Raw genomic sequence first — 22,347 nt, 5'->3', positions numbered from 1 at the left:
GGGGGGGGGGGGGGGGGAAGGTAGAGTAAAGGTTGCGGGGAGTTGGGACAACAACAAGGGTGTCAGAGGAATAGTTTTGGCAGACAGTGAGCAGGCAGCAGTTGGGGGAGCAAGAACTGCATGTAGACAGTTGGGAGGTGGTTGTCAGGGCGGCTGCAATGAGGAGGAAGATGTGGTGGAGAAGCGAGAGGGTTGCGAAGGAGTTAGAAAAGACTAACACCACGTCGGAAGCGAGAAATAACTGGAGCATCACTCAACCCTTGAAGGAGGTCACCTCTTCAAAACGAGATATAGCTGGAGTACCACTCGCCCTCAAATACATCCCTAGAAGGGAAAACTTGAACGCCAACAACTGTCCTGACAGAAAACACAAAGAAAAACTCACATAAATAACAAAAATAACATGTTTATAAACTTATGGTTAATATGAGTAGACTCCCCTCCAAATAGGATGGAAATCCACATAACGGAATTGTTGACCGACTCTCCTTGACCAGTCCAAGCCGCAATCTTTTGCGGTATAGTAGTAGGGACTGCAGACTGCTCCATGCTGGACGCTCCCTGCGGTACTGTACCTCGAATCGGGCCACTGTAGTAGAAAATGCGGTAGTTGCAGCGCTAGTTTTGCCGAGTATTATTTAAATTGGATGAAAATTTTAGATTTGGATGCTCACTCCTTTCCTCCCCATATGATAAGGATGTGTAGTTTTTGAGTAACATTTTGTAAAGGAAGATTTACATGCATACCACTTAATTTTCATCTATTTATATATCTAACACCTAAACATCAATTTTTACATAAATGTGGTTTAACTTTTCTTTTAAAGTTAAAATAGTGGTATTTCTTATGTGATATGAATGATTTGGGTAGTACAAATGTAAAAATCTAGATTTTTGATATATAACTACATAAGGATTGGGTGGCATTTATGCGAATTCCCCTTTGATAAATTTGGCTAAACTTTGAAAGCACTTCCTTTATGTTAATTCTTTTGATAATAAATCATTCTTTAACATTTGATTGCTTTAATTATATCACAATTACAGGATTGTTTAGTTTACTGTAAAAGGAGTGCATTACATTCTTTTTATACGAGTTTCAAAAATCCAGGTGTTTGGTTAAATGAATTCCAAATGCAGTGTAAATTTATCATGTATTTGGAATTCATTTTTAAGTTAATTTTTATTGTATTTGGAATTCACTGGATTTGTGCGAATTCCAAATAGTTGGGCGAATTCCAAATAGACATTTTGTGTAAAATGTTGCTTTCCATCGCCACCCATAGCCTACTACTGGCAGCTAGTAAGTGCCGCCCCTGCTTGGCCGCCCACTAGTCGCCTTTTATGGCCTGTTGCCCCATCCATTATCTGCTGCTCGCCACTCGCCTTTATGCCACCGCCCTCCTCCTTCCTGACTGCCCACCTTTGCACGCCGTCATCCACCAGTAGCCTCCTATAGACCTCTACCCTCCACCCATGAATCACCTATTGCCGCCCCTTTACCATCCACCAGCCTACTTGGCACCCGCCTACCCAATTGACCATTTGCCTGTTGCTTGTTCTCATTGGTTTTCAATTGCTTTTTGCATGCCTCTAGCTCTATCCCGCCACTGCCCACTGCCCACTGCCCACTGCCCACTACCCACTACCCACTACCCACTGGTCATTTCTTTTACATTGATTTCCTTTTTTTTAATCAGATAAGAGAATGTGAAGTCCTGCATTTATTTTATACTGAATTAAAGAACTCCTAAGTATTTCAATTACATTATTTTTATACTACATTCTTTTTTCAACAAATCACATAGTCTCCAAGTGATTTTAGGCTTATTGTTTTTTTTTTAAATCTAGATACTCAATTTAGCTATAACCATGTTATTTAGGGATCCTTTCAAGTTTCAATTAATGCCTTGAAACTTTCAATTATACTTCAATTGCTCGATTTGAGCTCATTTGGACTCAAATTTAATTACTTTTGATTTCATTAAATTTGTATTGTTCAGATGTTCTATTTGAGTATAAATTTACATGAATTAGAGCTTAGGTAATATTGAATTTGTAGTTTTCCTATTCAAAATGCATTAAGATTCATGCTGGATAATATAGATTTTTTGGTGATATATCAAAGAGGATGTCATATTATAATTTCATTAAGCTATGTGTAATTTAGACTATTAGACTCCTATGACCTGTGTTGAATTTTTTTGGAAGATTTTTACTTTTAATATTTTTTATTATTAATATTTTTATTTTAGGATTTATATTATTGATATATCATTAATTCTGATTTTATTTTTTTATTATAAAAAGTTATTATTGATTTTATTATTTTTTTTTGAGAAAATATATTTATTTTATAACCATTTTTTATGAATTTATAAGAAATAATTATTTTTCCACGCCAATTCTTACTCGGTATCAGGGAACCGGTATCAGAGCTACCAAAATCGTGATTGATGTACAATGGGCATCGTGTCCACCTCCTTTTCGCTCTGCTCTTGTCCAAGAAAAAAATTTGCGTACGTAAGACGTACGCAACACTGCGTGCGATAGCCAGTAGGAGATTGCCACGTAATTTGCGGCGGTCCCACGACGTTTAAATATTGAAAGATATACGAATTTTGCCGCGCGTGACCCATCGACCCGACCCGCAATATAACACGCTTGTAACTTTCTATGTAACTCAGGTGTACCCTTCTTTTAAATTCCGCGGCCGGCCTGCTTTAGAGCTTTTATAACCCCGCTGTACTTGACATGTAACTTTTCCCACTCAGACCGCGACACCGCGTTTATAACCTTACTGTACTTTCCGTATAACCTCATAACTGCGGTATGAGTGATATACCATTTGTGTAACTCCACTGTAACCTCGATGTAACAGAATATTAATCCCATCGCCGCAGAATCACAGTTATAATCCTTTTGTAACCCCTTAATTACGTAATTATAACATTTGTATAACCTAAAAAAATAGTGGTTTATAACCTTGGTAAAAGTTAGAAGCCAGACAGTAACTTTTCATTTTCGAAAAACAGGCATTTGTGCGTGCTAGGGTTATCTTCGTCGTCTTTCTTTTGAAGGTTAGGGCACTAGAGTTTGGATTGCTTTTGTGAAAGAACATTAAAATGGAAGAGGACATCGCCGAGACTACGAAGACGAATTTGGAAGAGGCCAATGTCGCGAATTTGAGAGAGGCTGAGAAGCCTGAATGCAAGGAGGCACCACAAATGGTCAAGGGCGGCCGTAAGGAGGAGTCAAAGAAGAAGAAGGATATTAAATCTAGGTATTTTTATGTTTTGATTTCCAATCCCTAAAGCTTGGTTATGTTGTTAGGTTTTATTTTTAAATTCACAATTTTTTATCATCATTTGGATTTTAATTGAATCTTAAACTATTATGTTGTATTATTGTAGGTTGTCGAGCGCAAAATCAATGAACTGCAGGTGCCTTCCATCTGCAGTAGGAGAAGTCCTCGATAAGGTTCGACCATTAGTGAACGAGGAAATATGAAATAGATTGGAAGCCATGAGTTTAGCTCAGTTTTTTGAACTCCACACCCTCAAGTTCATATTCTGACAATGCACATAATAAATTGTTAGAATATTGATCGAATGACATTCAACTTCGGAGAGAGAGCTCAAATTTTATGCAGACAAAGTTGCACTCCTGATAGACATGCCAAATATAAGGTTGCCTGCATACTGGAGTAATGCCCCACCGGCTAGTATGGATGCGAGACAAATAAAGACTGCACTGTTGAACTATTCACCAGGGGAGTTCTCGAATAACTTTTTGCAATTATTAATAAAGTTTTAAATGTCAAATTTACTTTTTCCTTCAAGTAACTTCAGAGCGTCGAAAGAGTTTCATCTATTTGCGAGGATGTAGAATCTTTTACAGTTTATAATTGACCAGCTATAATATGTAATTTTCTGACCGAGCAACTGAATGTCTGTGCCACGAAAATAAAGAAAGATCAGTCATTGGGATACATTACTGGTTTTGTATTCATTATAACGGTTTGTGTTATCCATATAACTCTGAAAAGTACAATTCATAATTTTGGACATCGCAATAAATTATTTTATCATGTTTCACGCAGCTTTGATTTTATGAGCATACGTCGTTGGTCCTCCCAGCAGTGTCTGAGGTTAGACCAAGAATGCTGAGGTGACCAGTAAATGTAAGGTGGAATTTGGTAAAGATTCAACTAGCCTTTAAGAGGCTCACAGCCGCCGTGGTGAGTTATTTATTTCTTTACTCCATAGAAAGTCTTATTATAATCTCGTGATACTTTCATTGACTTTGAATGTATGTAATGACTTGCAGATTTATGATTATTTTTTTGAAATAAAAGACAGCGAACATCATTTACTTGCCCATTCTCTTGAAAAACCATCTAGTCCTACAAAACATCTCCCACAACGGGAGACTCATTCCCGACCACAATCTCCCACGTTCGTTCATGTTTCTGCTATAATTCCTTATCGCAGCGGTCCACAACCAACACATGCTGATACATATACAGATACTGACCCTCGTATTGGTCTTCAAGAAATTCTGAATTGGATCCAAAATCTGAATTTCTCCATTACAAGTCTGAATTTCAGCATCTTTTATAGAAATTCTGACCATTGAGACATTGTTGTCTCATTAAGGGAGTCCGTCATCATGGTGGTGTAGGAATGATTGTTTCGTGGAGCAAAGGAATTCTGCAGTGTATATTAATGTATTAATGACAACATGAAATCTTCATATTACAACATAAACAATTAAAAACTATAGCATTAATTTTTTACCTGCGTTAGAAAATCAAGTATTGAGCATATGGGTGGATGCCATTGTGATGATTCAGGGGCTTTGGTTGTTGAAATATTTTGTTGCTTTCCTATATATAAAGTGGTTATGGGTGAAAACTTATGGTTTGATGAAACATATGAAAAGGGGTTATAGTTGTGGAATATACCTTTTGATCTTTTATTTCTCTCCTGATACCCTTTTAGTCTGACATTAGATATTCTTTCAGGGCGCATTTTGGCAGAATCATTCAGATTCAATTCAATATTGACAGGTTTTTTCTTTTTCTTTTGTTGGCTCCTTGCCTAATAACCTTTACCAATCAATATGTCATTAATATCTAATGACAATTTCTTCATGGACTCCCTCATGCGCTGCTTAGCTTCTGAATTTTCTTTTGTTTTTTGGGTACATTGATATGCATCTTTCTGCATGTGTGTTTGGAATATTAGGTTGCCTTTAATATCATTCAAGATATGTGACTGTTGCAGATGCATGTATCCAAAACTGTTATATACATTTCTTTTTGCATTTTCAGACCATCTCAGTAGGAGATATTTATCAGGTATCTTTTTAATATGTAGAAAGTTTAAGACTCGTAGAGAGTGTGCACACGGTAGCCCCATCATTTCGAACTTCCTGCAGCTGCACTGAATATCCAAACTCAAACTGTCGAAATGAACTACCCAAGTAGTGTTTGTCTTGTTTTCATCCAAATTCTTAATGAAAACTTTATTTTCATTGTTTATAGCGGCATGTAATTGAAGACCACATGACCCGTATATAAATTCTTCCTCAAACATTGTGTATAACTTCTTTGAGTAAAATGCAGCTGTCTGTCTCTGTATTAGACTTCTCTTCGTGACAAGAGTTATCATAGATTGATTACAATTGAAATCATCGTCCTTCTCGTTGCACCTTTATGTTCTCATTATATTTTCAATGCCCAAAAAATAATCTGTAATAGAACTTGTGCGCTTTGAGACACCATAACAAATGTTATTGGTTGATTCACTCCTATGTGTAGATGAAATTCTCATTCCAAATACATCCTTATTAAAAGCTGTAAACCACTTATGTCTAATCTTGTACATATCATCTAGCCACACATTGTCCTGCAGATTACCTCTCTCAGTTATCACCTCTCATCTATCATCAAATTCTTCTTCGGACTCGCATTTGCTCAAACATTTATAAAAAGATCACTGACTATTCTATTCACCACCCTGCGATGAACCTTTGTAGCCAATTTCTTGTATATGTGTCATTGACATAATCTTTGTCGTGTATTTGGCAAAATCTCTGCTATTGCTTTGACCATAGCTTGATCCTGATCAGTGTGGATTGTTATTGGATGATTATCACCCATGATACAGATGAAAGTTTTAAAAAGCCATTTAAACGAGTCCGTCGTCTCCTCTGACAAGAATCCGACTCCAAAGAGAACATTCTGCCAATTGTGGTTAACACCAACAATAATAGCACAACATAAGTTATATTTATTTAAGCTATAGCTCGTATAAAAAATAATCACATCTCCAAAGCAGTCATAATCAATCATGGATGTCCCGTCGCTTAAAAAAAATTCATAAGCCTACCACTCATATCAGTTTCAAAATCCCATTCAAACATGCTATCCTCAGCACGTCTCTCTGTAAACAACTGCAATAAAACATTGACATCACCATTTTTAATTCTACATCTCTTCTCTCTTTGAATAAAATTGAAAACATCTGTCTTTGTACAATTCTAGGTTCTCTACACCCCAACTTCTTGGGCTAGAAAATTAAATGTCTTTTAGTCTTATCCCCATCTGTGTCATGGATTTAAGCACATCTGCATTTACTTCACTTATCTTTCTATTGGAACACAACAAGTGTTTGCACCAGAGTTCGCTAATGAGTGGTTATGCGGTTCAATTAATTTTTTAACTGTCAAATTGTCTTTCTCATCAACTCAGTATCGAATAATTGCAGGGCAACCAGTTATTGTTTCTGCTCTTCTATATTTAACCATTTTTGTAACCTTGAGCTGTTTCTTGAAACCTGCTTTTCCACATACGAAGTCCTTCGTCTTGATATTTATGGAGTTAAGCCAAAACGTAGCGTGCTCCTTACGAACACTGAATCCAATATGATAAGCATAAGCACAATGTACTTCGTAAGTTTCTTTCTCATTGTGGACTATCGTTTGGAGTAATATATTTGTTGTTTGCTAATACAACTAGCTTTGCTCTCACCAAACTGCACACAAGAGAATAAAATGTTATGCTCAATAGACAGCTCAAAAAATAACCCCTAAACTTGATAATGACTGCTCCTCAAAAAAAAAAAAACCTAAAACCATACACCTCTACAAACATGCGCCTCCAAAAAATTGACTATTTTTAATTATCTATTGAGTTGTGATTGCTAGGGTTTAATGTAGGATAGGATATTTACTTCACTGTTTTTATTAAACCTAATACCATTCAATTCTACAAACATAACTCAACATACATACACCTCAAAAAATATGGATACATCTTAAAAATAAGAAAACCATTACAACAAAGAACATTAAAGAAAACCCTAACTAAATATAATAATGAAACATCTCAAACAAACCTCCATTTTAAGTTCCACTTCTTCTTTCCTGGTAGGATAACTTCCATCTTCTTCTTCTGTGCCATACATAAATTGGCAGTCTCTGTACTCGTACTCCATCTTCAAGTTCAATAAGTCCAGCTGCCGGAAGCTGCTGCAGAAGAAAATGACCAGAGAACAATAAAACAATAAACCTAGCTACTTAAATACCATGATTCGCGCGCTCCAATTTAAATCATGTACATCGCAGTTACACTCAGGGTACAAGCGCGGTTCCAATTGGACGGGCTTAATCGTCCGTTACAAGGCAGTTACACGAAGGATGTAATCTCTAATCTGAGGGTTACATGCGCGATTCCGCTATACCGGCTTCATCTTCTCTTATACCACAGTTTTAATCGAGTTACAAGAATGGTATAACTCTCCTTCCACGGCGACGATGTTGAAGTTAAAGTTACGTTATACGCGCGGTATAGAGGGAAGGGTCCACATGGGTTACATATGAGGTTACAAGCGTGTTACATAGGAGATTACGGTGGGAGGTACTGAAAGGGTACATAAGAGGTTACAAGTGCGTTACATCGCGGGCTAGGTCGACGGGGCACGCACGGTTATTTAAATTCCGTGGGACCGCTGCAAATTACGTGGAAATCTCCTACTGGCTATCGCACACAGCGCTGCGTACGTCTTACATACGCAAATTTTTTCCCTTGTCCAAAACCTTACAACACACTTGGGCCTTCTCCCATTTTCGCTCCGCTTCTACTCGAAACCATCAATTAGCTGAGAATGCAGACAAATCACGACTTCATCTCCTCTCGACAATCAAGATTAAAGCCAGCAGGGAAGACAACGACTTGGCCGCGACTTCATCTCCATGCCATACAATCGCAATCAAAGCCAACAAGGAAGGCAACAATTGGGTCACGACGTTTGAGGGATCTCGATATGCTTTCGCTAGGTTTTGACGTCGCAACTTCTTTACAATTCTTTCTTCAAGGTTCTAGACCTGCCATGGAATAGAGGATTTCAATTCCTTCTTGCCGCCCTTCTTTGACGCCAGGAGCCACTTGTCAGCGCGAGACTTCTTTCTGGCAAGGACTTTCTCTTATGTTGGTTTTGTTCTTTTTTGGCGGCGGGCTTCTTCTTCGCAGTGCCATCTCTGCCAACTTCTTCTCTACTCAGCTTTAGAGCGCCGAAATAACCCGCAACCGAAATTGACTCAAATTTTCGGACCCGCCCTTTCCTCCCCTCTGATGATGTAGGTACAAGTCGATGATGACCGAACAAAAAATTATACCATTTCTGTTGGTTTCACTAATTCCAAAATCAATTTACCCTCGCTATGGCCATTGCAAAAAATCATGGCATAAAAAGAGATATGGAACATATGGTAAACCATAAATTGGAAACCAAAATCTAAAAGTGAAGATCGGGCCTATCAAGCTATTGCTGATGAAACTCAAGAATCTTCTACCAACAAAGGTACAATACCTTTCACCAAGGAGCAACCAAAGCACTTGAACAATTTGTTTTAATCTCCAAAATTGTCACTGACTCCGTCTGGCTCTTTAGTACCGAAGGGTAACTCTTTAGCCACCACATTATTAGGTATTATATGTTCTTGGATAATTGATTTTGGTATAACTGATCATATGACTGGTTGTTCTAAATTATTATCATCTTATAGACATTGTGTATGTAATAAAATGGTCAAAGTTGTTGATGGTTCCCTCTTGGCAGTTGCCGAGAAAGAAACTGTCAAACTCACATCATTGTTGATCCTTCGTAACGTGCTCCATGTTCTCAATTTGTTTTGTAATCTATTATTCATTAGTAAAATTACTTCTGATTATCAGTGTCAAATTAATTTTAACTCCCCTTGTTGTAAGTTTTAGTTTTTGACCACTGAGAGGATGATTTACAGTTTTAAGGAAAATGATTGACTATTATTTTGACGATAGAGTTGATGTGAATAAAAAAAATTAAAATACTTGTTTGATATAAGATTTTATTTCCAAAGACAATGATATTATGCTATGATATTATAGTTTAGGTCATCATAATTTCTAGTATTCAAAATTCTTCTTTTGTAGTTTATTTCAAAATAAAAAGTTGTCATCTTTCCAATGTGAAGTCAGTCAATTTGCCAAAAAATTGTGCGTTTTCTCCTTACCAAATTTACAAAATAACTACACATTTTACTCTGATTTATAATTATATTTGGAGTACTTATAAACATTTAAAAATAATTTGTTACTTTTACTAATGATCACACACGATTAAGTTTGGTATATTTAATGAAAAAAGCCTTAAGTGGAAATAATTTTAAAAATTTTTACACTTTGAACAAACACAATTTCAAAAAACTATTCAAATATTACAGAGCAATAATAATCAAGAGTCTTTCAAAAAATATTTTAAGTCGATTTTTTTTTAAGGAATATTTTATCATACTCGACACCCCAAAACAAAATGGTGTGGTTGACAGAAAAAATAAATACTTATTGGAAGCAGCTCGGGCATTGCTATTTATAAATTATGTGTCAAAATATTTTTGCAGTAAAGTTGTTCTTTTTTGCTTCATTTTTTATTAATAGAACACCCAATAAAATATTAAACTTTGAAACATAAAGAAGCAGAAAGTTGCCCACAAAAAAAGAAAAACTTTGAAACACCTAATATTTTTTTAGAAAATTTACCCAACAAGTTGACCTTCTTCTGATTTACCTTTAAAAAGATTTGGGCGTACTGCAATTATTCACATTCAATCATAATCAAGGAAAACTTGAACCCCAAGTTATAAAATATTTGTTTGTTGGCTATGCTCAAACCCAAAAGGGGTATAAATTTTTTGATCCTATTTCTAAAAAAAATTTTTTTTTTTTCATGTACGTCACCTTATTTGAATTATATCTTTTTTTTTCATCTTATCTTCAAAGGGCGAGGACAGAATAAAGATTTGACTATTGTTTTTAGAACTTTCTTCAAATCAATGACTCACAAAATATTATCTCTCCAACCTTGATTGTTCAACCTGAAATCCGAGCTATATTATATCGAAAAAAGTGTGTTGCTTTTTTAAGATATTGAAAACGATGTAGATCTTCCCATAGCGTCATCTCATGATATTCATAATCCTATAACTAACAAAGAGGAAACAAGGAAAAGAACTACGATATTAATACATTTGACATTGTCTACTTATGATGAAGGACAACTCAAAAGAAATAGTCTATAAATTCTTTGCATTGCCCATAATCCATTAATCATCCAGGTAATGTCCTCACAGTCTTTCCCCATGATCAGTCTACTTCATCTCCGAGTTCTTAGTCTTCTAGTTCTGAACCTGCGTCTAGCTCTAATCTGAAATCTAATGATTGCAGTCATCCATTGTTGGTTGTAAGGGCGTGAGGTCAATATTCATTGTCTCATTATATGTCATATGAAAAACTCTTACATATTCTTGGGTTTTTACCACATATTCATCTTGTATGGAGATTTTTAATACCATTTTGGATGCTCAAAAAGTTTCAAGGTTGAAGGAGGCTGTTTTGAGGAAAAAAACTCTCGAAAAGAATGACACATGGGAATTGGTTGATCTACCCAGAAGAAAGAAATCTATCTTATGCTAATGGGTGTTTACAGTCAAATATAATTATGATGAATCTTTAGAACGATGGAAAGCTCAACTGATTGCCAAGAGATTCACTCAGATCTATGATATTGATTACGTAGAGAGATTTGTCTCGGTGGTGGAACTAAACTCTACGAGAGTTCTTCTATCACTTGCAGCTAATCTTGACTGGCCTCTACAACAGTTGGAAATAAAAGAAACATTTCTCAATGAGGATTTAGAGGAAGTAGCTTAATGGATGGTCCAGGATTTAGTGAGAAGAAGTTTGACACAAAATGGTGCAAACTTAAAAAGTTCTTATATGGATTGAAACAATTACCTATAGCATGGTTTGAGATATTTATACTGTTTGCTAAAGGTCAGGAGTATACTCAAGGTCAAGGAGATCATACAATGCTTTTCAGACATTCGAATGATGGTAATATAACTATATCGATTGCGTATGTGGACGATATAATTCTCATAGAATATGACGTATATGAGATGAACCGGTTGAAGACTTTTCTGTCATCGATTTTTGAGATCAATGACTTAGGATATCTAAGATATGTACTTGGCATAGACGTTGCTAGATCGAAAAAAGGGATTGTTGTTTCCGAACATAAATATTTTCTTGGTCTTCTAAAGGAAACAAGGATGAGTGGTTGTAGGTCAACAAACATTCCAATTGATCCCAATCAGAAACTTGAACATGAGGAGGGTGACCCTGTGAATATAGTTTAATATCAAGAGTTGGTGGGAAGTTGATATACTTGTCACATGCATGGTCAAATATAGCCTTTGCTGTAAGTTTGGTAAGCCACTTTATGCATTCACCCACATTCAGAAACATCTTGAAGTTGTTATCAGGATTTTATGGTACCTTAAACGTACTCTAGGTAAGGGTTTACTTTTTAAGAAGACCACGCAACATAATATAGAGGCATACACTGATGCAGATTGAGCGAGCTCAGTTGTTGACAGAAGATTGACTTTCGGATACTACACTCATGTCCGGGAAAATTTGGTTACCTGGCGAAGTAAGAAATATAATATGGTGGAAAGGAGTAGTGTCGAGGTAGAATATCAAGTTATGGCTAATGAAGTATATGAGATGTTATGGCTGAAGAGAATTCTTGAAGAACTACGAATCCCGCTAAACATGCTAATGAAGTTGTACTATGACAATAAAGCTGCCATAAGCATTGCATAAAATCTAGTACAACATAATAGTACAACACATGTGGAGATTGATAGAAACTTCATAAAAGAGATGACTGATTTTTGAGCTATTTGCATACCTTTCACTCCGAGAACACAACAAATAACAGATTCACCAAAGAACTTTTCAGGCCTACTTCTGAGTTTCTTGTAAGCAATTTGGTCATGATATATATGTATTCTCCAACTTGTGGCGGGGTGTGGATTTCTTAGGAAGATATTAGTTTTAGTATTTTTTATTATTAGTATTTTATATTATTAGGATTTATAATTATTGGTATGTCATAATTCTGATTTCCTTCTTTCATTGTGTAGAATTATGGCTGATTTTATTACTTTCCTAATGGGGAGTCATTCTCCTCTATTTATCTTTTAATTGTTTTATATGAAATTGAAGAAGAATAATTTTTTTCCCTTCCAAATTTTACAACCCGTATATTTTGATGAGTTCCTAAAAATTAGTTTGATGAGTTAATACTGTAGAAAAAAAGAAAAAAAGAATCGAGCAGAAAAGATTGACGAGATTCAAAACTTATTTGGCAACTGCTTTAATTGTACAACATTGAGTCAGATCCAATTAAGAATTCTGAAGCAGAATAAGGATAATGAAATATTAAGATTTATGGTTCTCTTAGAGTAGATGCAGCTTTCTACAAATAGAAATATAAAATTGTGGTGGAGAAAGTAACTTTTTAGAAAGTTAATGTGAAAATTAAAAGAATTTCAAAAGATTAGACATCAACTTTCTTACAACTACCTCTTTTTAACAGCTCTGGTTATAAGAAGTAGATTCCCACCACAAAAATTTATTGCTAGTAGCAAAAAGTAGCTTTTCAAATAGAGTTATAATGACAGTTTAAAACGTAGGCAAAAACATTTTCAACGTAGGTAAAAAGCTGACCCGAACTTGCTCTTACACTGTACAAAAATATTGAGCTTGAGTGTAATTGGACTGAAAACTTGTATGGTGTTAAATTTTATTGATGAAATTTGTTCTTAATTTAACAAGCCATGAATGTGTCCTTACGTTTGGTGGCCCACTAATGTATCATTCCTTGACTAGCTATCTTAGATAATATATATGCATAAATTCTTTCTGCATGGATCCAATTATAATTGGATGTCAGAAAAAAATTAGAAAAAAAAATTTGCTTGTAGCCTGCTGATCCGGCGGCATAATTTGATCAACCATTAAACTTTTTTCTTTTAAATATTTTTATGTTCAGCAATAAATGACCCACTAGGAATCCCTTTCAGAAGATTTGCTGAAAACACTTAAACTATGTGAACATCATAAGTGTCAACATCGATCAAAAGACAATTTTATTGATAGGATGAAACCAAAACATAAACATTTTGATTTCTGCAGGTGCCTCCGAAGGAGATTCCAACACATAAGAGCTCGGGCCTGCCACTCAACGTTTACTTGCTCCATAACTTAGCTCATGTGGAGCTTAACGCCATGGACTTGGCATGGGATACCGTGGCTCGGTTTTCCACACTTTATGATTTGCTCGGAGATGAGTTCTTTTCTGATTTTGCTCATGTTGCAGATGATGAAAGTCGGCACTTTGAATGGTGTTCGCAAAGACTAAATGAGCTTGGTTTCAGGTGAGGGTGATGCTTCATTTTTTTCGTGGATGAAATGGTTTTAGGTGCCTAAGATGTTCTCTTTTCTGTTTCTTCTTGCTATCTTGCCATCATGGTAAAGTGCTGAATCCTACTAAACCCTTTCAAAAAGGTTAATTGATGTACTGTTTCCATAAAAAAATTGACTTTGATTCTTGATTAGCTCATATGTTTATGGTTATATTATATCAAATTACTCTCTTTCTAAACTAGATAAGGACGACTTGTTGTAGCTAGCGTCCCATCTAAATGGTCTTCTTGCATATTTTTTCCTTGTAGCTTGCAATCATGACAATGTGTTGAATCCACTAAACCCTTTCAAAAAGATTAATTAATTCTACTTTTATTAAAGACAAATTAACTTTTAGTGTTGAATATTTTACTTGGTTCTGGTTCTTTTGTATCAAATTATTTGCTTTCTTAGTGGAAAAGGTCTACTTGTCGTGGCTAGAGTCCTGTGTATCTTTTTTTTTTTGTTCCTTTGTGTTACACTTAATAGAGATCTTTGTATGAGCTTAGCTACAGGAAAAATATTGTATTTTGTTTAGCATTCAACCTGAGGTTTCTTTGCTCAATGTTTTATTCTGCTCGAGAAAGGTAGAAAGGAAATGCCATTGGATAAGTGAAAGACACGAATAGAACAGGACTGATTTTTTTTTTTTTTTTTTATGTTTGGAGAGAAGATAACAATTTGCACTAATAATTTTTTGAATAAAAAAGATAAATTTTTCATTGAACATCCACAGGAAAACCCCAATTAACAATGAAATAAAGTAGAAAACCAGAAAACTAAGCAGATAAACAGTAAACAATTCAGCAGGTGCAACCAAATTCTATCTCTTCACAACCAAGGCTAAATAAGTACCTTATAATGCAAGATGCCCTGATATCAAATTAGTTGCAGATCCCTTCCGATTGAAACACTTCAAACCGACAACTACATTTTCTGCTTCGAGGGTATATTCTGCTCCAGATTTGACTCTGCGATCTGGACACTAATTTTGACTTTTTGGATCCTTTGATGGTTGGTGAGGCCAAAACACTGGCACAATTATTTAGGAATTCATTGTTTAACTTGATATCGGTTCTGTGTTCTCCGTAATCATCTTTTGGTTACATTTTTCCAGATACAACAGTGGACTAAAAACAAACCATGTTCATACTCCACCTTCTCCCTCTCATGACCAGCTCCAAATAAAGTCCAATGCTTCTATTTTCTTGAGCATTTATGCAGAAATATCCTAACCCCAGCAATGATGCCATCCTTTAGAGTAAATGATCAGCACTCTTTCTGTCACTAGAGATTAGCTTACAACTGGCTGACATGCACTGTCATCTTCAAATCAATTGGCTGAAATGAACGTCATGAGCTATAATTTCCGCACTCTGTTGACCATGAAATCTACCAAAGAAATCTAGAGGGAACCCCATGGACCCTGGCTTGCTTTCCCGAACTTCACTTGGCTGAAGTTTGTCTCCTTTAAGAATAGATTAAGGGAGCTTCTCCTAGCTGTTCATCTCATTGGCTAGCAGCATAGCAGGATGAGTTCTTAGCTAGTAGATTGGATTTGTTCGTGTGGATGGTTTATGCTTGAAGAAGTCAACTTCCATGATAGAATTTCACGTATTATCTTTTACAAGGATGCTTTACAGTTGTACTTCTGGCCTCTTATATTTTTTAATCTAAAAGTCAACTTCGATTTTCAACTCAAAAAATATATTTTTTTCTTTATGCTATACATCTATCATCCATTTCTTAGATAATTATTTCTTATTTGTAACTACAGATGGGTGATTTTACACTTTTTTCTTTCTTGCAATCTTGAGATATAATTAAGTTTAATGAAGAATAAAAAATCACAAAGTTATTGTTAATTTTAAAAGTGGAAATTTTCTTCTTTTTTGGTGCTTCAGCTATGGAGACATGCCTGCACATAACTTTCTATGGAGAGAGTGCAATAAATCCAGTGGAGATGTTGCTGCACGACTGACAGTTATACCATTGGTTCAGGTGGCTATTAATTCTTAAGGGATACTTCAGTCAATTTTTTGTTTGGATGGTTAGGTGACCTTATGATTAGTAGTTTTTCTCTTTGGTACAATTATTTTCTGCTTAATTGTTTAGGGGAAGTGGGGGATTTTGGTTTTGTATCTTGAAGAAAATGAGATTAGTAAGCTTATCAATCAAATTGTTTCTCCTCCAACCAATGAACAATTGTGGAAAAAAAAGGCTAACAATGTGATCAACATGGGCTATATTCCTTTGTGCAGAATTTATACAAATCAAATTACCAACAATAGTAGGATATAAAATTGATTGAGTCAATGATGTACCATAAGAAGAAGAATAACAAATATTGAGCTCAAGTTGGGCATCAATAGTGCTAGTATCAATAAGAAAGTACACTCATTGATATCCACTGTATACTTGGACTGTGAGAGAAGATAAGTTTTGGAAGAACTAGCCACATCAATACGTGTGAAATGACATAAAAGACTCGAATATTTCATTTTAAAATGAGAAGCTAATTTCAACTTCTAACATAGCATTCTCATCAAATATCATTTATAATAATTATACCATCCACATTTAAAGAAAATGAAATAGTATCAATAGGTGTGCACTTAAGAAAGACTATAGAGTCAATGCAGAGACATGATCGTTATAATAAAACCAAAATGATGTAGCACAGTAGAGAAATTCTTAAATCAAGCTCAGGTTATACAATACTTTCTTAAGCTTGTAAACTTCACCAAGGTAGTGAGAAATAGTAGGAGGGGAACTGTGTACGCCTCTACTTGAAATATGCTATTCAATAAGGTATGTTTTATATCCATCTGAGATATATGCCATCGACAAATTGATGCAACTGCAATAAGAATAAGAATAGTAGTCATTTTTGTAATTAGAGTAAATGTCTTCTCATAATTCATTACATTCTATTGAGAAAACCTTTTAGCAGCTAGTCATACTTTATACCACTAAATAATCTCATTTTATTTTGTTTTGATCTTATACACCTAAGAAGCATCAATAGCCCTTTTATCTATAGACTAATGTAAGAAATTCTATATTTTCATTTCTACATTACATAAAGTTCCTTAGCCGTTTCCTGCTACTAAAGAAGATATTGAACAATATCTTTTATAAGATCAATACTCAGAAATTATTTATAGGATCTAAGAAGGATATAAAATTATAAAATAAGAGAGTAAATAAAATTTAGTAATTGAATTGATTTATAAGCATATTAAGAATAGTGAGGCTTAGGACTTACTGTTTCAAGTGATGTTAGGGTGATCATAGGAAGAGATAAATTAGTCGTAGCATCAATAATGAAAATACTAACATGTACAAAAATTGTATCTAATACTGCAATTGCCGGGTCCCAAGCCCTCGGTATGAAAAGTGAACTGTTGCTTAGGTAGTCGACAACCAGCATAAAATTTGTCGAAAAATCATGACATGAATATTTTAGATCATTGTGTAAGTACTAGGGCGCCCCCATAGAAGCAATGCGTTGTATGACCTGAATAATGTGAAAAGTGTGCAAAGGCCGCTATATTGGTGCCCGGGTGTAGTGTCAAATGAGCAAGAGTTCTCACATTACAGACAGATGTTTATAAAGAAGTTAGTTCATGAAACTAATATTACGGTAAAACATGGAATATATGTTCTCTCATAGGTAAATTAATAAAATTAGTTGATATTCTGGTTCATAGGAAGATAAATATCTTATGTATTCAAGAAATAAAATGTGTTGGAGAAAAGGCTAAGGAGATTCTTAGCTTAGGTTTTAAACTTTGGTATTCAGGTAGGAGTCGCACTAGAAATGGTGTAGGTGTAATTATAGATAAGAGTTTGAAAAATGATGTTGTAAAAATTAAACGAATTGGAGATAAAATTATAGCTCTTTCAATGGTTAATGATACTAAAATTTTTAATGTTATAATCGCTTATGCTTCTCAAGTTTAGATATAAACTCTAAAAAAAATTCTAGAATAATCCAAAAGAATTAATACAAGTGATACCTTTTGAATAAAGAATTGTTATTGAAGGAGATTTAAATGGTAGAGTGGTAGAAGATTTCAGAAATATTGATGGTTGCTACCATTTTTGAGTGATTAATGAAGAAGGTAATCATATTAGATTTTCTTTAACGTATGATTTTGTTATTGCTAATATTTTATTTATGAAAAGAGCCGAACATATTATCACTTATAAGAATAGATATAATAAAACACAAATTAATTACTTTCTTATGAAAAGAAGAGATCGTTGAGAATGTAAAGATTATAAGGTCATTCCAAGTAAGAATTTAAGTACTCAACATCAATGATTAGTATTGTATTTTAAGATGAAGAGTTGTAAGATAAAAATATTAGGATTTATGTTATAGAATTTTAGATGATAGCGCCTAAAAGACCAATAAAATTATTTTTATGAGTAAACTTCATTATTTCAAGATTTGAGATGTTCATGAAGAAACAAATTTCATGTGAGATAAAGTAACAAACACTATTAAACAAGTGAAAAAAGATGTACACAGAGAATCAAAGAAAAAAAAATCCTATAAATAAAAATAGTTGGTGGTTGAATGATACTGTACAAGAAAATATAAAATATAAGAATTTGTGTTATAAAAATTGGTTTAAATATAAAAGCTTAGAGAATTGAAATAAATATAAGGTAACCCGCAGGGAGTTCAAGAGAACATTTTGTGATGCTAAAAATTTTACTTTTAGTGATCTTTAAAATACATTAACTACTAAAGTGGGTGAAAAGTATATATATATATAAACTAGCCAAAGAAAGAGAAAAGAAAAGTAAAGATTTAACCTAAGTGTATTAAAGATGAAAATCAAAAAGTATTTTTCTTAAAGGAATGTATCCAACATAGGTGGGTGAACTATTTTCATAAACTTTCTAATAAATTTTTTGAAAATGCGATCGATCTTAGTGATTTTAATATCATTAATAATACTAAAATGTTTTATTTTTACCTCCACATTAGTAAAAAAAAGTTGAAGTGGCTTTAAAAAATCCAGGGGTGGAAAGTCAATAGGACTTGATGATATCCCCATTGAAGTGTAAAAATATTTAGGAGATTTAAGAGTTGCTGGCTTACTACACTCTTTAATATATTTCAAAAACTAAAAGATGCCTAAGTGGAGGAAGAGCATTTTAGTTCCCATTTTTAAGAATAAAGGGGATGCATTGGAGTTTGCAAATTATAGAGGAATTAACTTGATGTGTCATACTTTAAAATTATTGGAGAGGGTATTTAAGATGTGTTATATAGATTTCTCATAATCAATTTGGATTCATGTCGGGCAGGTCTACCATGAAAGCTATATATTTATTGAGAGGTTTGATGGAGAAGTACAGAGAGAATAATGAGGATCTGCATATGATTTTTATTGATTTAGAATAAGCTTACAATAAGGTTCCAAGAGAAGTCCTTTGGAGAGTTCTAGAGAAGAGTTCTTGGAGAGTTCTAGAGAAGAAAGGTATTGATATGACTTATATTCAAGTCATTAAAGATATATATATTAGAGTTGTTACTTGTGTTCGAGCAAAAGGAGGATGTACCAAGTATTTTCCTATTTCGGTTGGATTTCATTAGGGATCGACCTTAAGCCCATATCGTTTTGCTTAGTTATGGATGCTCTTACTTTGGACATTTACCGAAGGATGTACCTTGGTGTCTGCTTTTCGTTGATGATATCCTTCTTGTGGATATGACTAGAGAAAGAGTCCAGAATAACTTGAATTATGGAGGTCTAAATTTGAGTTTCAAAACCTTCATTTTGTAGAACTGAAACTGAATACATGGAATGTAATTTTAGTAGTAGTAGTTCTAATGGCAGAGTTGTAATTATGTGTATCAAATCATCAAGAAGTGTGAACATTTTAGATATCTCGGGTCTAGATGATGGTGATATTAATGGGCATGTTATTGGTAGAATTCAAGTTGGCCGGTTGAAGTGGAAGAATGCATCAGGCCTATTGTGTGATAGAAAAGTACTGATTAGTCTGAAAGGAAAATTTTATAATAGGTTGGTGAGACGTGCAATGCTCTATGGCGCAAAATGTTGACCTGTAAAGGAGAAGCATAAAACAAAGTTAAGTGTTACTGAGATGAGGATGCTTAGGTGGATCAATAGCTTGACACTTATAGACAAAATGACAAAATGCGAAATGAATATTTCTGTGATAGGGTTGGTGTAGCCCCAGTGGCGGACAAAATTAGATAGAGTCGTCTTAGATGGTTTGGCACGTTAAACGTCGCTCATTTGATGATCCGATTAGGAGAGTAGATGTTTTAGATTTGACTTATGTTAAGAAAGACAGAGGTAGATCTAAAAAAACTTGCTCATGTTGTATAAATAATGATCTTACTTTATTAAAATTAAATGAAAATATGATACTCAATAAGACAATGGAGAAAAAAGATTCATGTAGGCGACCCTACTTAGTGGGATAAAGGCTTGTCGTTGTACAAAAATGTTGTCTAAATCATCAATGAAATGATCAATTTGAACAAGATCAAACCTAGGTACATCATGAGATTTAGTTGAAATAGAAAAAAAAATGAGTTTATATTAGAGTTATCACTTTTAAACATAAGCAATGTTTATATTATTATATTTTGTTAATATTCATTATTGGAATTGATTGTATATCATTATGATAAATCCTCATTATTGATAATATAATTTTTATTATATTTTTTTATTGCTCTTTTCCTATCTATTATAATTCCAACTTACTTTTTGTGGTATTAGAGCAGTGATTGGAAGAAGTTTAATATGATATATGAATTTGGAGATCCAACTTTATGATGAGTTGGATAGGTGCTTGTAGGAGCATATAGCCATATAATTTTTCCAATAATGATATGTTTGGGATGTAGGGTGATGGGACCTTATTAATGGAATAGATAATTGTAAGAAACACTGCCCCGTTGAATTCATCTAAAATAGGAAAATAATAAGAGAGTAGCAATTTCAATAATATGTTTTATATTTTTATTTACTGGCATTATTTTTTTTTCAAGCATCTTTACAAATTTTTTTTATTCCATTTAAAGCATGAAACTCTAGAAATTTTATATCAGCATACTCCCATACTATTAAATTTTGAGTTTTGACAAGTGTATAGAATGTATTATAAATACTCAATAAATTAAAATGATATTTATAAGATAAATCTAATAATAATGAATGTAGTTATCAATAAAGGAAATATAATACCAAGGGGGTTTCTTTGTGACAATTATAGAAGGCTATCATATATTAGAAAGACTTTTTTTGTGTTTTGGATTAAATTTTCTTATGAAATGAAAAATGTTAGATACTTTTCCTCCCTCTGGCCGTCATTTTCGGTATTGGTAATCCAAGCTCCTGACCCGAGTTGTGACAGCATACTCATAAGTCAACTCAATTGTTATATTTTATTTAGTCCCATTCTCTTTTTTTTAAATGCTACACGGTTTTTGTAACTCTCTATCTCATAAGGAAATAATTCTTGATTATCTTTTAAAGCATGCTATAATTGTGAAATCTTTTGCCTTATGCAAGACCTTTGTTTTAAAAGGCATTTCTGAGGCGTGAGGCGCTGGCCAGTTCACCCCAAGCCCAAGAGGGGGCGCAATCTTCATGAGGCTTACACACCGGAGCGCCTTTTATGACCATGAGCTCATTTTGCGTTCCACAGGGGTTTGTAGCCCACTGTTTAGTTAAATAAAAAGGGGAAAAAGCCCTGATTTTCTAGACATACCTGAATCGCGTCGATTCTCGCATCTCTGCCGCAACAAAAGGCGATCCCGCAAAAGACGATCTCACAGCCGTTAGCTTCGTCTCTTCCATGTAATGTGACTATCTGAAGATCCCACACTGGAATGCCTTTTCCTTCTGCGTCGTCTACTTCTCTCGCACACAACATGACCAACAAAAGATTTCGTAGCTGCTTTCTCCCGAGGCGCCTGCTTCATCTCTTGCATGTAACATGACCAACAGGCAAAAGATCTCGCACTCTCCTATAACTTCATCTTTCGCATGCAGAGTGCCTGCCTCGTCTCACCCGACAACGAAATTTTATTTGGTATGCAAATTGCACACGAATTTTAATGTTTTATAAGGAATTAATTGATTTTTTTACTGCAACTACATAGGTTTACTGTAACTACAGTAATTTCAATGTAGCTATAGTAAATCTACAATTTTGCATTGCTTTTGATTTGATTTTTTTTATTTACATGTGTAAGGTTAGTTATTAACTTGTAATGGAAGGGGTGATTGTGTGACGGATAGTAGTTGCACTAGCAAGAATGACTTTGTATGGTAATATATGACAGCGACTTTATATATGCTTAAATTTATGAACCCAGATTTATGTATTTATAATGATTTTGTAAAGTCACAATTTCAAACGCAAGTATACGTATCGCTCAAGTAATACAGGGCTCTAGTGGAGTCCCGTTTATCGATCCCACA

General features: G+C 34.4%; 1 protein-coding gene across 3 annotated transcripts in view; it reads left to right on the top strand.

The window, feature by feature from the left end:
- The window catches only part of LOC110035911 (uncharacterized protein HI_0077), a 34,391-nt gene that overhangs the window by 3,961 nt on the left and 8,083 nt on the right, over positions 1-22,347 (top strand). For all 3 annotated transcript variants that reach the window (XM_020740244.1, XM_020740241.1, XM_020740242.1), the window contains exons 2-3: positions 13,589-13,830; positions 15,763-15,859. In XM_020740244.1, coding sequence (XP_020595903.1) covers positions 13,589-13,830; positions 15,763-15,859 — 339 coding nt within the window. The remainder of the gene's footprint in view (positions 1-13,588; positions 13,831-15,762; positions 15,860-22,347) is intronic.

Source organism: Phalaenopsis equestris, unplaced genomic scaffold, assembly GCF_001263595.1.
Source record: "Phalaenopsis equestris unplaced genomic scaffold, ASM126359v1 Scaffold200668, whole genome shotgun sequence".
In the NCBI taxonomy this organism is placed as follows: domain Eukaryota; kingdom Viridiplantae; phylum Streptophyta; class Magnoliopsida; order Asparagales; family Orchidaceae; genus Phalaenopsis; species Phalaenopsis equestris.
This window is presented reverse-complemented; position numbering and strand designations above follow the sequence as displayed.